Source organism: Erpetoichthys calabaricus, chromosome 4 (assembly GCF_900747795.2).
Source record: "Erpetoichthys calabaricus chromosome 4, fErpCal1.3, whole genome shotgun sequence".
Taxonomy (NCBI): Eukaryota; Metazoa; Chordata; class Cladistia; order Polypteriformes; family Polypteridae; genus Erpetoichthys; species Erpetoichthys calabaricus.
In genome coordinates this window covers 11,608,149-11,623,977 of record NC_041397.2, presented here as the reverse complement: position 1 = coordinate 11,623,977, position 15,829 = coordinate 11,608,149, and the positions used below count along the sequence as shown (strand labels likewise).

General features: G+C 37.4%; 1 protein-coding gene across 3 annotated transcripts in view; it reads right to left on the bottom strand.

Moving 5' to 3' along the window:
• col4a2 (collagen, type IV, alpha 2) overlaps positions 1-15,829 on the bottom strand; it is a 266,524-nt gene that overhangs the window by 162,690 nt on the left and 88,005 nt on the right. For all 3 annotated transcript variants that reach the window (XM_051926298.1, XM_028799203.2, XM_051926299.1), the window contains exon 4: positions 6,286-6,366. In XM_051926298.1, the coding sequence (XP_051782258.1) occupies positions 6,286-6,366 (81 nt within the window). The remainder of the gene's footprint in view (positions 1-6,285; positions 6,367-15,829) is intronic.

The window sequence follows — 15,829 nt, the reverse complement described above, 5'->3', positions numbered from 1 at the left end:
AAGCCTGAAAACCCTGAGGACTGATGGAGATCATTTATGTTAGGTAGAATGCCTAGATGGGTCTGGGTGGTCTCATGGCCTTGGAACCCCTGCAGATTTTGTTTTTTTTTTCTTCAGCCGCCTGGAGTTTTTTTTTTTTTTTTCTGTCCTCCCTGGCCATTGGACCTTACTTTTATTCTATGTTAATTACTATTGCCTAATTTTATTTTTATATTTTGTCTTTTTTTCTCTTTCTTCATCCTGTAAATGACTTTGAGCTACATCATTTGTAGGAAAATGTGCTATATAAATAAATATTGTTGTTGTTGTCAGTAAAAGGAGCTACAAAGACCGTGCTTGAAAGTCAACTATCAGTCACTAAACTTAATATGCCCAGCAAATTTCCGTCATGTAGATTGATGTGGTCTGGTGATGAGGGCAGCAACTGCAGGCTGCATGTCTGACATAACCTCTGACTAGAAGCTGCGTAATGTGACATTATCTTTAGCTGCAACACATATTACACAGTTTATATTTCAACTTATACAGTTAGGTCCATAAATATTTGGACAGAGACAATTTTTTTCTAATTTTGGTTCTGTACATTACCACAATGAATTTTAAATGAAACAACTCAGATGCAGTTGAAGTGCAGACTTTCAGCTTTAATTCAGTGGGGTGAACAAAACGATTGCATAAAAATGTGAGGCAACTAAAGCATTTTTTTAACATAATCCCTTCATTTCAGGGGCTCAAAAGTAATTGGATAATTGACTCAAAGCCTATTTCATGGGCAGGTGTGTTCAAGTCCGTCGTTATGTCATTATCAATTAAGCAAATAAAAGGCCTGGAGTTGATTTGAGGTATGGTGCTTGCATGTGGAAGATTTTGCTGTGAACAGACAACATGCGGTCAAAGGAGCTCTCCATGCAGGTGAAAGAAGTCATCCTTAAGCTGCGAAAACAGAAAAAACCCATCCAAGAAATTGCTACAATATTACGAGTGGCAAAATCTACAGTTTGGTACATTCTGAGAAAGAAAGCAAGCACTGGTGAACTCAGCAACGGAAAAAGACCTGGATGTCCATGGAAGACAACAGTGGTGGATGATCGCAGAATCATTTCCATGGTGAAGAGAAACCCCTTCACAACAGCCAACCAAATGAACAACACTCTCCAGGGGGTAGGTGTATCGATATCCAAGTCTACCATAAAGAGAAGACTGCATGAAAGTAAATACAGAGGGTGCACTGCAAGGTGCAAGCCACTCATAAGCCTCAAGAATAGAAAGGCTAGATTGGACTTTGCTAAAGAACATCTAAAAAAGCCAGCACAGTTCTGGAAAAACATTCTTTGGACAGATGAAACCAAGATCAACCTCTACCAGAATGATGGCAAGAAAAAAGTATGGAGAAGGCGTGGAACAGCTCATTATCCAAAGCATACCACATCATCTGTAAAACACGGTGGAGGCAGTGTGATGGCTTGGGCGTGCATGGCTGCCAGTGGCACTGGGACACTAGTGTTTATTGATGATGTGACACAGGACAGAAGCAGCCGAATGAATTCTGAGGTGTTCAGAGACATACTGTCTGCTCAAATCCAGCTAAATGCAGTCAAATTTGTTGGGTGGCGTTTCATGATACAGATGGACAATGACCCAAAACATACAGCCAAAGCAACCCAGGAGTTTATTAAAGCAAAGAAGTGGAAAATTCTTGAATGGCCAAGTCAGTCATCTGATCTTAACCCAATTAAGCATGCATTTCACTTGTTGAAGACTAAACTTTGAACAGAAAGGCCCACAAACAAACACCAACTGAAAGCCACTGAAGTAAAGGCCTGGCAGAGCATTAAAAAGGAGGAAACCCAGCATCTGGTGATGTCCAGGAGTTCAAGACTTCAGGCTGTCATTGCCAGCAAAGGGTTTTCAACCAAGTATTAGAAATGAACATTTTATTTCCAGCTATTTAATTTGTCCAATTACTTTTGAGCCCCTGAAATGAAGGGATTGTGTTAAAAAAATGCTTTAGTTGCCTCACATTTTTATGCAATCGTTTTTTTCACCCTACTGAATTAAAGCTGAAAGACTACACTTCAACTGCATCTGAGTTGTTTCATTTAAAATTCATCGTGGTAATGTACAGAACCAAAATTTAGAAAAAAGTTGTCTCTGTCCAAATATTTATGGACCTAACTGTATATGTTTCCATTCCACACAGCAAAACTTCTTTGCATGATCAAAGCATGTACGGTGGTCCAAAATGATTCTGTTTGATTCAAAAGCAAGCATTTCACCAGAATTACTTTTATTCCTCAAAAAAGTGATCTCTTGGCTCTGTTCATCAGATGTATCTTTGTGGGTTTTCTGTTTTCAAGATGTTTATATTTTTTATCTTAAAATCTAGTTTTAATGTGCTATTGTTTGCTAACTGTTGTCTGTCTGATATAAAACTACAAAGTGTGTAAGCGTGGCCATTTTCAAAGCATTCCTTGAGGCACCCTGACATTTTTAGTTAAGATCTAACAAAGTCATTTATTTGTTAAAATTTACTAGCATACCTGGTTTAATTACTCACTACTTTATTAATTTGAATCAGGTGTGCTATGGTGAAATATAACAAGTACATTGAATGGCTGGAGTGCCTTGAGGAGAGGTTTAGATATGAACCCTTTTGTTGTTATAGCTGTCTTATAAGGCTTTTGGATAACACCAGAAATTCCTGTTATTTTTTAATGTATCAATGTTGGGAACTGTTAGGGGTTAACTGCCCTAAGCAAGAGTACCAGACACAGCAATTATGTGGCAAATTGCTTCACCAATGGTCTCTTACCTTATGTTTGTAGTACTGCTTCTAAAAAGATAACAAAAGAGCTTGACTATTTCATCTGTTGTATAACCAGTTTTACTGAGGTACTATGGCTGCTAGGGGTCACTGCTATGCTGCATCGTACACCTAATCAGCACTGTTGTTATTTTAATATTTACTATACTGTATAAACGAACATATTCTCTGAAATAGAACATATGTTGCAACACCGCACTACACAGGAGCCTGTACCAGAAAAAAAAACCTTTTAAACGGAATGTACAGTTTTGTTTATCTCCAATTTCTCTGTCATGGTTAACATTTTACACTTTGACTAGTTTCTCAGGAGAAAACTGTACACGAAATTAAAAAAAAGGCTTTCGTGCAAACACGCTATGAAAAATGAGTCAATGCAAAGGGAAAAAATTACTGAGCTTTCACTCCCCCACTCCTCCAAGATCGATTTACCACACTTTACTTTTCAGAAAGCAGTAACACAGTCAGACAAAACAATATGTTCCCTTCAATGTGCCTTCCCACAGATGATGTGTTTTGTCAATCAATTAAATGTGATATAGTGGGAAGGTTCACCCTGGGAGCAACACTGTCTGCAACACCATCTTAAATACTACCTTTAAAAATATAGATCTTATGAATATCTGATATAACTTACTAAATGGGGAAGGAAAGAAAAAGTGAAAGAAATGTGTGAAGTTCCTGGATTTTAGGCAGGAAGTCCTCATTTAACATGTGCCAATAAAATTTGCTTTTAGGATACCGGTTCTCATTCTCAACCATGTGTTAAACAAGTGTTTGGGGACATCTATAGTATTTATGAAAGGGAGGCTACTGGTCCAGATTTTTTTGTGATGATGTGCTCTGGACCCCTCAAGGTGAGACAAATCTTTAATATTATTATCTTTTACTCCAAAAGTTATACTAATTGGGGATTATAAGAATTCCAATAGATATAAATCAAGAAGCTTTGAATACAAAGGCAGAAAACAAAGGATCTTCAGTGGAGTGGACATTTGTAGCCAAGTTTGGAGATACTCGTGGCTGAGTAAAAAAGGAAGTTGTGAATTAATAACTGGTTAAACACAAACATGGATTCTAATTTTACCTGGGTCTATGATTGGCTGCTTCATTTTCCTGCTTTGTTTCTTTAATGAAATAATTTTCCATTTTATTGTCTCTTATCCACTGTTCTGTTTTTGTATTTTTCCTTAAAATTATTTTCATCCTGTGGTGTGAATCCCTGTGATTGCTCATAATGAATGTGGAGCAGTTTCTTGTTATTTAGATGAAAGAATTTCCATATGTTCTCCACCCAGGCAAACATATCATCTCTCTGGCAAACAGCCACAGGTTCCACACTTCTCATATTTCTCTCGGGGGACTAGCACTTAGCTGACATGAGACTCTATGACGAGGAAATACTGAAGATGCAATTAAAATAATTCAAAAACATATATACAATAAGAAAAAAGCAAACCAACAGAGACAAGCAAAATGTCCTAACAAGATGATAAAATGTAAATAGACGATGGGTGGCCCTTAGGCAAAAGCAAATGCTAAAATGGTCTGAGGTACTTTTATCTCACCACAACATGCTTAGCATCCTGGCAATGTGTAAAAGCTATCAGAATGCCAAAGAATGTTAGATTCCATTATAAAACTAACAGAAGAAAAATTTAACACTAGTGATGCCTCATCCATTGGTCAGGGAGCTTAACTGCAGAGTTCAATGTCCTTGTCTTAAATTCCTCCATGGTGCGTCCAAAATTGGTGACTCCTTGACAGTGAGTCCAACTGCTGTAACCAATGCACGTTTAAGGAGACTTGTATAAACCAAAAATGTTTATCATCTGTTGAGTTATACTGTGCCCTTATGAGTAACTTATTTTTTAGCTACTACGTATGCTGTTTACTGTACCATGTAACATTAAGTGGGCTCTAGATACTTTAAAATTAGGCAAAGAGGATATTTACTGTTATGATAGATTTGGAACAAAAAGTAAACTTGCCTTAATGCCAAACAGACATTGTCTCTCTCTTCAGCTGTGGTTTGACTTTAAATTAAAAAATCACCAATAACAAGTTCCATTATCTTGGAATGACTGGATACAGCATAATGCGGATTAGCAATTTTAAAAAGTGCCAGAGAGAAAATCACACATCAAAGACCTAGTGGGTACATTTCATTGTTACTTCTGGTGTGCATTATGTCTCTATTCAGCAATATCTGTTGCCATAAGGCCGCACAACTTGGTGCACATTATTGATTCTATGAATATGTGAGAAATATTCTTTTCGACAACTATTATGTCTAATTCACTCTTTAGAAATGAATGTTATCTTTTCACATCCTGCCTCAGGTTCAACAAGGGATGAATAATTTTGTTTCTGAGTGGTGTCTTCCCTGTACTACACAGGGTTGCACTTCTTTAACTGCCCATACAGATTTAATTTTATTGTTTTGATTTTGTTCTGAAGAAAATTTTGATAATGCTCATTTTAACTAACATAATTAAAGTATTAATCTATAAAATTAAATTACACATTTTGTTTTTCTGTAAGGCTGTCAATAAAACAACTACCTAAAAGTGTTTCTCTTTTCATAGTACAAAATTAAATTGTAAAGCTTATGGACAATGGTGTGCATGAGCTTTCCCTGGGTTTGTTTTTTGCTTTGTAGACAGTTTCAGAACTTAGTATATTGTTTGATGGATAAACAAGTCCATCAGGTAACCATCGGGGTCCAGTGTGTCGTAGGACAGACTCCTTTATGATGCACTTTCTTTCACACAATGTTATAGTATTTCATGGACTGATATTAAGATGTGCAACAAGTTTAAAAGTATCTCACTCCCTGAAAACACAAATCCCTGCTTTTTCTTTTTTCAAGCAGAATATTTCTGCCAAAACAAGTACTTAGTTTCTCAGACCAAAACTGGGATATTTTTTCCTGGCTTAGGTTATGTACTACACCCCACACCTATGTGTAACACTTCCTCCTGTTGGGGCTAGTTTAATCTAAGGGATATACAATCCTGTAGTGGCAAGGCATTACATGCTGTGTTTGCTCTCTTCATTTATTATATAGTATCACCTACAGTCCATGGCTGCTTCAGTTAGTGTTCATCTGGGTAGCAGCTTTAAAGTTTGAGTAGCATAATGGGAGTACAGAATAATTACCCTTTCTAATCACATTGTACTGATATGTGTTCACTTCAGTGAGGATTTTAATGAGTTCTTCTTCATTATAAAGTGAATGATGTCCGTCACTGTTTCAGATGAAGGTCGTTTGAAGTCTTTTCAGTTTCTGTTCAACTTACGTATGTTTCCTGAAACACCCTGAGGTAAAGGATGGTGCAGATTGAGTTTGTAATTGTTAGGAGGCTTTGTTTAGTCTACCACAATATGTTACTTTCTTTTGATGAGGAGACAGCTTGCAATGAGATAAACCACAGTAACCGGCATTAGTAAGTACTCACACGGGCCCCTTTCTCTGGAAAACATTTGCATGGACCACTGCAGTCTCTCCCAGCACATGGCCCCACATTAGACTTTCCACCCTGAAAAAGAAAGGACAAAATAAGCAGAGTTTAAATAATAACATACAAAGATGAGCTTACAACATGTTGCATATGAATGCCATAAGAAAAGATCATTATTCTTTGACACCCACACAGTCTTTAAGAGAGAATGCTTTTAGCTCTGTATTTGCCTTTGATTTTTATTGTCTTCCCTCCACACTTCCTGGAAACCTTTGTGCTGTTTTCATAGAGCTTCCAACCAATTTAAGACAATTTTCTCTAATGTTTTCACAATACCTGTTGTGTCAATTTGCTAATTAGTCTCAATTTAAACAGTTACACTTTCCACCTGAAACAATACCTACATTAACTAAAGCTACTTCCACGTAATGGGCAACAGCCCACACATATAATATGCTTACAACTGACTGGATGAAACTTACATACTGTATTATTACTGGGTATCTTTTTGCATTAAACAAGCTAACAAAATACATAACATAGCACAGGTTCTAATGGCAGAAGAAACAAATTAGCTCAAATGCACTGTCAATTGCTATTTGCCCATAATGTTTAAAATGTCAATTTGAGATTTGAAGGGTCCCAAAGTGCTTCTTGGAAGTAAAATATCAGTTTGCTTGTCCATGTATCTGAAGTGTACAGTTTCTAACACATGCATGAGATACACAATCATGCTGTGAACATCTAGGCCATGTCAAAGTGTGCTCACTGAAGAGCTCATTTTAAATTTATAGCTGTCGCTCACCTTACTTATTTACTTCAAAACTTCAAAAACTTCAAAACATGTTGGAAACCCCACATAAACACAGAATATTCAAACTTCACAAAGACAACTCTGTGTGGAATTCAAACCCAGGTTGCTGAATCTATGAGGCAGCAATGTTAATAACTGCACCATCATGCTGACATACTCCCTTCATGGCACCTCTTAATTTCAGATTGTTTAGTAGGAGAATATTCAACATTTTAAACATTTCTTTATTTTACAATCCCTGTCATCAGCAACTTTCTAAGGCTATTATTCCATTCTTATTATGAGAACAACACAACCCTACAGGTGGATCCACATATTTGTCATATGTCGTACATCTCTTGACTGGAACATGGATTCACGGAAAGCACCACAAGTATTTTATTTTCTGAACACTGATGCGTTAAACACAATAATACAACCACTTAGCACTATATTATTATATTGAATATTTGCACTCTGTGTGTGAAATACATTTATTTACACAGTAAACTTTCATTTGTTACATTTTTACTGAAATACAACGTAAATTTCCCAACTTCCAGGATAAGAAATTTGACAGGGTCCATTCAGTTAACCTTGTTTGTTTAGCTAATAGCTAAGCCAATATCTCATCCAGAGTCTTCTTAACTCTTTGAGGGCTGAATATTTTTTCCAAAAAACTAATTTTTCTGAAAAGCACACAAAGCAATGGTTTCACACATAAGTCAACATGAAACGCCTGCTGGTATGTGCTGTGGCTGCTGTTGGCACCTGTTTGGCATCTCTGGTGGCAGTCGCTGCACAGGGGCACCTCGATGGTCAGCAGGAAAGCACGGTGGGCCGGCTGCCTGGCTGTCTTCGCACAGCAGGTGAGTGGCGGTGGCAGTTGCAGTGTGACGCAATATGGTTTGTACCTCTTGTCATCATAAGTGGTGGTCCTCCCAGGCAAACGCTGTTGTAGGCGCATCAGCTACACAAAAGTGTTCAGCACCACGATCAGCTGGGGACCAATCAGATGATGCTGGTACCTCACTTTCATTTTTGATATCCATCTCCAGATCACTTGCATGAAACTCGGAGTCCGACAAGTCAGAGTCCTATTCAACGAAATTACGTAAAAAACATCTATGGAGTATTTTGCTTTGGTCTCTCGCCAGATGTCAGCGCAATTTTAGAGGTTGTTTGCTCTTTGCTAGTCATGCATGCATAGTGAATCGAGATTCAATCAACAAAGCTATGTAACTTTCCTTCTAGCAAAAAGAGTCAAACTAAAATGTAAGGGTGAGTTTTGTTGCAGTTTACATCTGATTACTGATCTCTACTCCTGAATTTTGACAAAAGTCGACATCAGCCCTGAAAGAGTTAAAGGTTGTCAAGGTTTCTGCTTCACCACATTGCTCGGTAGTTTGTTTCAGATCCCCACAACTCTTTGAGTAAAGAAGTGCTTCCCGGCTTCAGTTTTAAATGCACATCCCCTTAATTTCCTCTGCTCTCTCTTTTTATTCAAAAGAATTCAACTGGATATACTAACAGAGCTCTTAAAGCTTCTCAAAAACAAGTATCCTTCACTTTGTGAATTCAGTTCACAGAAGACATTTTTGTGGGAAACATGATTAAATACACAATGGCTGTTATAATGATAGGTCCTGATACACTCATGTATGCCCCTAATGATGATACTTGTGAAAGAGAAATTGTGATGTGTGATTTTATTAATTATTAATATATGTAAAATATAAGCACTAGCAAGGTTTAAACTGACCTCGTCTTTCCACTCTGGCATGTAGATCTGCTGTTCAGGTGCCACTGTGAGTTCCCTATCTGTTTTTAAGTCGTACTATTAATCTGGTGCCTCCTATTCCACATAAGCAGGTTTTTGTAATACAAACACACAGTAGCAAACCCAGAGTGTTGGAATAGCTTAATTTCCCAGGTGATAAAAATATTTAATAATCACATTGTCAGGCATTTCTCAAAATTGTAAAAATAATCACCTATTTTACATTTTTTTACTGTTACTTATTATTTAACAATTATTATACCTCTACCAACACCTTTAAAAATGTAATATCTTTTTAATGTATACTCCAGTTTTCTGTCTGTTGGTGGGTTGTTAGATAACAAAAAAGCACCTTCAAAACAATATTGGGAAAGAAATGCAAAGAATTCAAAAAAGCCTGACGAAAAACGTTCTGCCCACATAAAATAAACCTCCTCACACTCGCAACGAAAGTCAGCCTTCTAATTACAAGACCCACGATTACACTGGCATTCAAACTATGCCTCTCTATCGAAATCTGTTTAATCAAGATAAGTCTGAATGAAAAGAGAAAAGCATTTCTCACCACACACTAAGTGGATATTTAACAGCTTTTCTCATTAGTAACTATGACATCACAGTAGTTTTCATGGCTGTAACTGCAAAGAAAGAAGCCGCGGAATGTATTTGACTGCACACTTCAAAACATACAAGGCACATTGATTTGATCTCTCTAATCCTCAAAAGCCCATTTGTCCAGAAGAACTCACATCAACAATACTCAATTCTCTGCATGGAATGCAAGGGTCTTCTCCACAGTCTTGTTTATATGCAAACAAGATGAATGCAAGGACAATAGAATCCCATATTTGTAAGTTTGCCAAATTTCAAAAGAAAAATGGAGCTTGTAAAAAAACTTGCCTCCACAAATAACCAAAATTGTCCTTTGTCATTAGTCTAACCAGTAAATACAATTCCAGAAACTTGGAGTTTGACAATTGCAGAATGACATCAGGTTCAGCATTAGTGTAGATAATTACTGCTTCTTTTTGAGGCAAGTTAAGGATTAGAGGCACTGATGGCTTTGATTGGATGAAATTAAACATTTTAGAAAATGTGTTTTTTCACGCTGTTGTACCTTATTCATTTAATGTAAAATGCTTTTAATGTTACATTAATGTTCTTTCCATATTATATTCAAAAAGTATTCAACTGGAATCGCAACTGGCCCTCTCTGATTGACAACCTTCAGGCTTCCTGGCATTCTAATTGAACTCCATATTTCTTTTACTGTTCTGTCCCTTTGGGTCTGAAACTGCTCTGCTAGGAAAGAATGGCTGGGAAATAGCTTTCCCTGATTTCGGCTCTAAGTGTTTGGAAAAATAACTAGGGTCCCCTTAAGAATTATTTCTGGGCCACTGCAAAGCAGAAACACAGTCACACTTTAGAGTAGTTTGTGTACGGAAAGAGATAATTTATGACCATTTCTGCCTTTGCGGTCTTGAAAAAGCATACATTTTTGAACTTATTGCCAATTATTTCAGAAAGCCAGTATTTTCACATGGTCAGATTTATGTTTCATGGTCATAAAACACAAAGCCTTGAAATTTACATTACTCAAACCAGAATCAGAATTATAGCATGGTCAGTGGTTAATATTGCTATCAGTTTAAAAGATATCTGTTTGATTTTCCACCAGGTAATTGATTACATAGAGTGTGCATGTTCTCTTCTGTGCTAATACAGGAATTTTTCAGAAATTCTTTATTCATCCCACATTACTGAATGTTAATGAATGAATCTAAATTTGCCCCGTATGAATGGATGTTTAAGTCTGCCCTGCAACAGCCTTGTGTCCTATTTAACACTGTGATTGCATCACACTTGAAGCTTCCGCACTAGAAAAGCTGTTTCATTAAAGTACAAAAAGACAAGATGCTAAATGGCAACAGTTTACATCTAATGATATTTATTGTATGCACAAAGCATGGTGAATAGTTACATTTATATCATGCTTAGGCAGGTGTGCTCTCCTTTATTAGCAGTGCATAAGAAACACAAATGAGTAAGGGGACATCTACAGCTGGTCATTTGTCTCTGGGTTTATCAATTCTTTTATCGATCCATTATCTAATGTAATCCAGTTTGGATTTACAGGGTCAGTGCCTGTCACCTGTAAAGAGGAACTGGGCTCACGAAAAGGACAACCAAAGTACCCTGAGGAAAATATTGCAGCAATGGAGGGGACATCCAGACTTTAAACAGGCAGTGAATGAGCCAGGATCCACATAAAATCAATAATTATTAAGAAATTCTTATACCAGATGAAATGTCATATTTGGCAACAGAATAGGCAAAATAGCAAATTTGAGTCATCTTTTATTTAACTAAAATAAACCAGGCACAGAGACGCACAACAGCCAAGCCTCAAATTAACTTACATTACAACACAACACAACCTGCCTTCTTTCTTCTTAGTTAGTTTTTGAAGACCTACTTGTGGTCATAGAATGCATCTCCATAAAGTAACCATGTGTATCCTATCCTAGAAAGTTTTCTGCCTTTTGTAGTGAACACTATTTCAAGGTGCTTAACATGCAATACATTTAAGTTTAATAGTTTCATAATTGAAGAACTCTCAAGAAAAGTTTCTCATGGTGAATCAGTAAGCATGGAGCATGGAGTAAGCAAGGAGAGAGGCTTTCTAACACGTCACATTCCTTATCCTTCTGCTCCTTTCACTAGCTGTAAATATCTATGTACAGGACACTTGTACCTATAAGCTGCATGATGGATCTGGGAATTTATGCATAAGTAATTAGTGCATCCTGTTCCATCAGGCTGTTAATGTTTACTTTATATCATAAGAACAAGTTTGACAACAACAGGCAATTTAGAGGGTCATTGCCTAACTTTCAACTAACTATTGCAAAACATTATACAGTTTTAAAGTATTACTATCCACAACACTACTTGGTAATTTATTACACATATCCATGGTACTCTGTGTAAAAAAAAAAACTTTCTAACATAAATTGAAAAGTGACTCTTTTAACAAGCGTTCAGCTTTACCCATGTGACCTCATTGATGAACTTATTTTAATTACTGAAACTGCAACGTTTAGTCTGAAAAGAAGCAGAATAAACTATAAAGAATATTGTTTTGTTCACTAGTTTCTGTTTCTAATAGACAAGAGTCTCTGTGCAACACGTCAATGTGTAAAAATGTTTCCAAAATAAAGGGAGCAGGCATTTTCCTTCCTGTGGTATGAAAACAACTTCAAAGCGAACCTAGAAATAAAACAACAGTTGGATTTAAGCAAATGTGCCCCAAGGTTGGATGTTTAATATGGAAGCAGGTCACAGCGACATTTACTTAGACCTGCACAGAGACAGGAGAACGGTAATATGCCAAAAGTGCATGAACTTCAAAACTGCTAATTACATCACAATGCTGCACATCCCCTCTATGACAGACTAGCAGTTAGGATTTTTAGACAATGAATTATTCAGCAGAAGTTTGTCAAGAAACACCACTGTGGCTCCTTCATGCCTACCAGCAATATACCTTTATAATACCTCCCTGTGACTACTCTCTTATCATTAGCAAAGGTAGAATTTTCCTTCTGGTTATTTGTAATATTTTCTTGTGTTTGAGAGGGGTTTGTGTTTTTGTTTGTTATAATAGTTCATGAACTTCGTTAAAAAGCAAAATTTTCCGTTGGACAAATAAAATACTATTTATCTACAAATCACCTCATACATCTAGCCTCCACTTCCTTCTCCAATCGCTGCAGAGCTTGGCAACAGTTCTTGCCCAGCATTATCATATTGTGACAGCTGAAAAATGTTTGGACTTTGCTTGCATTCTTCCTTTAGAGTTTAGGGAAATGGAATGGACTTCTTTGCGCATAAGCCAACAGAATTAAGCTGTAGGTTCGTGGACCAAGTAACAGACTACAGCTGACAGGCCCTTATGCCTTTCCTCTTATTAATTTTTCATTTATTTTTTTAATTATCTCTAATTATTAATGCTATAGGGCAGCACGGTGGCGCAGTGGTAGCGCTGCTGCCTCGCAGTTAGGAGACTTGGGTTCGCTTCCCGGGTCCTTCCTGCGTGGACTTTGCATGTTCTCCCCGTGTCTGTGTGGGTTTCCTCCCACAGTCCAAAGACGTGCAGGTTAGGTGCATTGGCGGTTCTAAATTGTCCCTAGTGTGTGCTTGGTGTGTGTGTGTCCTGCGGTGGGCTGGCACCCTGGCCGGGATTTGTTCCTGCCTTGCGCCCTGTCTTGGCTGGGATTCGCTCCAGCAAACCCCCATGACCCTGTATTAGGATATAGCAGGTTGGAAAATGACTGACTGATTGTTAATGCTATATCTTCAGTATTAACATGGTGTATACCTGGAGTGTGCTGTAATTTATAATTTGTTTATCAATTCGATATTCTAAACTGGCTTTATTCCATTATAGGTAAAAAAAGTTACAGTGGATCAGGCACAAGGATGAAACTGACCTTGGTTTGTAAAATTGATGCTTATATGTATGATTGGATTAGATTGGAGGATTAGACTAGAGTGGAGGATGCAATTATCTGTCTGCCTCACAAGGCTTATTCTCACCTGGACAAAGCTGGCAGCACTGTGGGGATGATGCTTTTGATTTCTCCAGTTCCTTCAATGTCATCCAGCCATATCTGTTAATGGGTAAACTCAGAGGTATGAAGGTGGATGAGCCTATGGTGTCCTGGATAATAAACTATCTGTCAGGCAGATTTTAGTTTGTGAGACTCAAGGACTTTGTCTCCAATATGGGGGTAAGCAACACTGAAACACCACAAAGAATGATCCTGTCTTCTTTTCTCTTAACTCTGTACACCTCCGATTGCAAATATAACACCAGGTCATGTCACTTGCATAAATTCTGAGATGATTCTGCACTTATGAGGTATATTAATAAAGGGGGTGAGACAGAGTACAGGAGTCAGGTGGAGAACTTTGTTCTTGGTGCTAAGATAATTATCTACATCTCAACATCAGCAAAACCAAGGAACTGGTTATTGACTTTCACTGCGCCAAAGAGCCTCAATGTCCGATCTCTAATCAAGGAGTGAATGTAGTGGTGGTCCACTCCTACAAGTACTTGAGGGTTCACATTAATGAGAGGGTGGACTATATATGAAAGGGTAGAGCAGGCTCTTTTTTCATTTGGAGACCACATTCCTTTAATGTGGATGTGACATCCTTAATATCTTCTATAACTCTGTGATAGTCAGCGCAGTTTTCTATATTGTGGCTTGCTGGGCTGGTAACATCACTTCAAGAGTGGCCCATCAAATCAATAAGCTAATTAAAAGGGCAGGCTCGGTCATGAGACACACTCTGGATCCCCTTGAGGTCATAGCAAAGGCGGGAATTATAACTAAGCTGAGTGCCATTATGAACAAAGCTGTACATCCCCTCTCTGACACACCAACATGGAGGACTTTCAACCAACAAATCATTACACAGAAGTGTATCAAGAAACGGTACTGGGGCCCCTTTATACCAACAGCAATATGTCTTATTAATGCCTCACTAGAACTATAGCAGCTAAGTTCTTTCTTCTTAATTTTCTTGCTTTATAGTTATTCTATTAAGACCAAAGCATGTGTGTATATTTATTTATTTACTTATCTACCTATTTATGTATTTATTTATTTAAAGAGCTTCTGGGGATTCCCCTTGGGGACAAATAAAGATCTATCTATCTATCTATCTATCTATCTATCTATCTATCTATCTATCTATCTATCTATCTATCTATCTATCTATCTATCTATCTATCTATCTATCTATCTATCTATCTATCTATCTATCTATCTATCTATCTATCTATCTAATGCCTTGCTTCTTCTTCTACTCACAGACTTCTTCTACTCACAGACCAAAAGATCAATGGCATGGGGACATCTGGTTTCTGCTCAACTGAACCCACCCCATTTTCCTAACCTGCCTAATAAACATCTCCACTGCTCTCTTTCCACAGTCTCAGTTTGGACTCCCATCTGAAAAGACACTGACTTGACAAATTGTCAAACTTTTCTATAACTTGCATCAATTGTATGGGGATCACCAGCTAAATGCCCCAATCCTTTACTGTCTCTTTTTGTGTTTTTTTCTTACAATATATATATATATTTTCAAATAAATACACATTTCTTTAATACTGCAAGGACACCCTGCACATTTGTTGATAAAAGGCATTTCATTGCATTTGTTGAATCCTTAGACACTAATCCTACAGAAGCTGCTTGGCAGATATGAAATATTATAACATATGTACAAAGATTTAGACTATACTTCTATACTACATCTCGTGTCTCTGCAGTTCTGCCAATGAGCAGTGCAAGCAGAGATTCTGTTTCGGCCCAATTATCAGCATTTGTTTTTCTTTACTTGGGGTTATTTGGATAAATCATCTCACTAATTCAGACAGACTAGACTTTAGTCTCTGTACTTTATCACATCACTGTCTGGATTTGAGTCCTGTTCACCAGAAAGAGAAACAAAACTGAAAGACCCATATAAACATGTGCAGTATGTGTATGCTTATGAGTCAGTGTAACCTAGTCTGTGCGGAGAGGAGAGACCAGGCAGAAAACTAAAACAAAATGTGAGTGCTTCTCATTCTTTATTTACCACTTTAGAAAAAAGAATGTGGGAGCAACAGAAAGCATCTGAACTCCTATGTGCCAAGGTGGGAAATAGATGACCCTGACTGAGTAGAAGGCAAAGTAATTTGTTGACATACAAATTAAAGGGGGATCTCACACAACTGCTGTGATGAGGATACACAGTTTTGAATATATATTTGAATATATTGCACATGTGAGGCTTCATGTCAACTGACAAAATTCTGCACAAGGGCCTGCATATCCTCCGCTTTCACATAGTGAACATGATCTTAATGTGTTTTATATGTGCACTGTAGTATATCTATTACTGGTGAG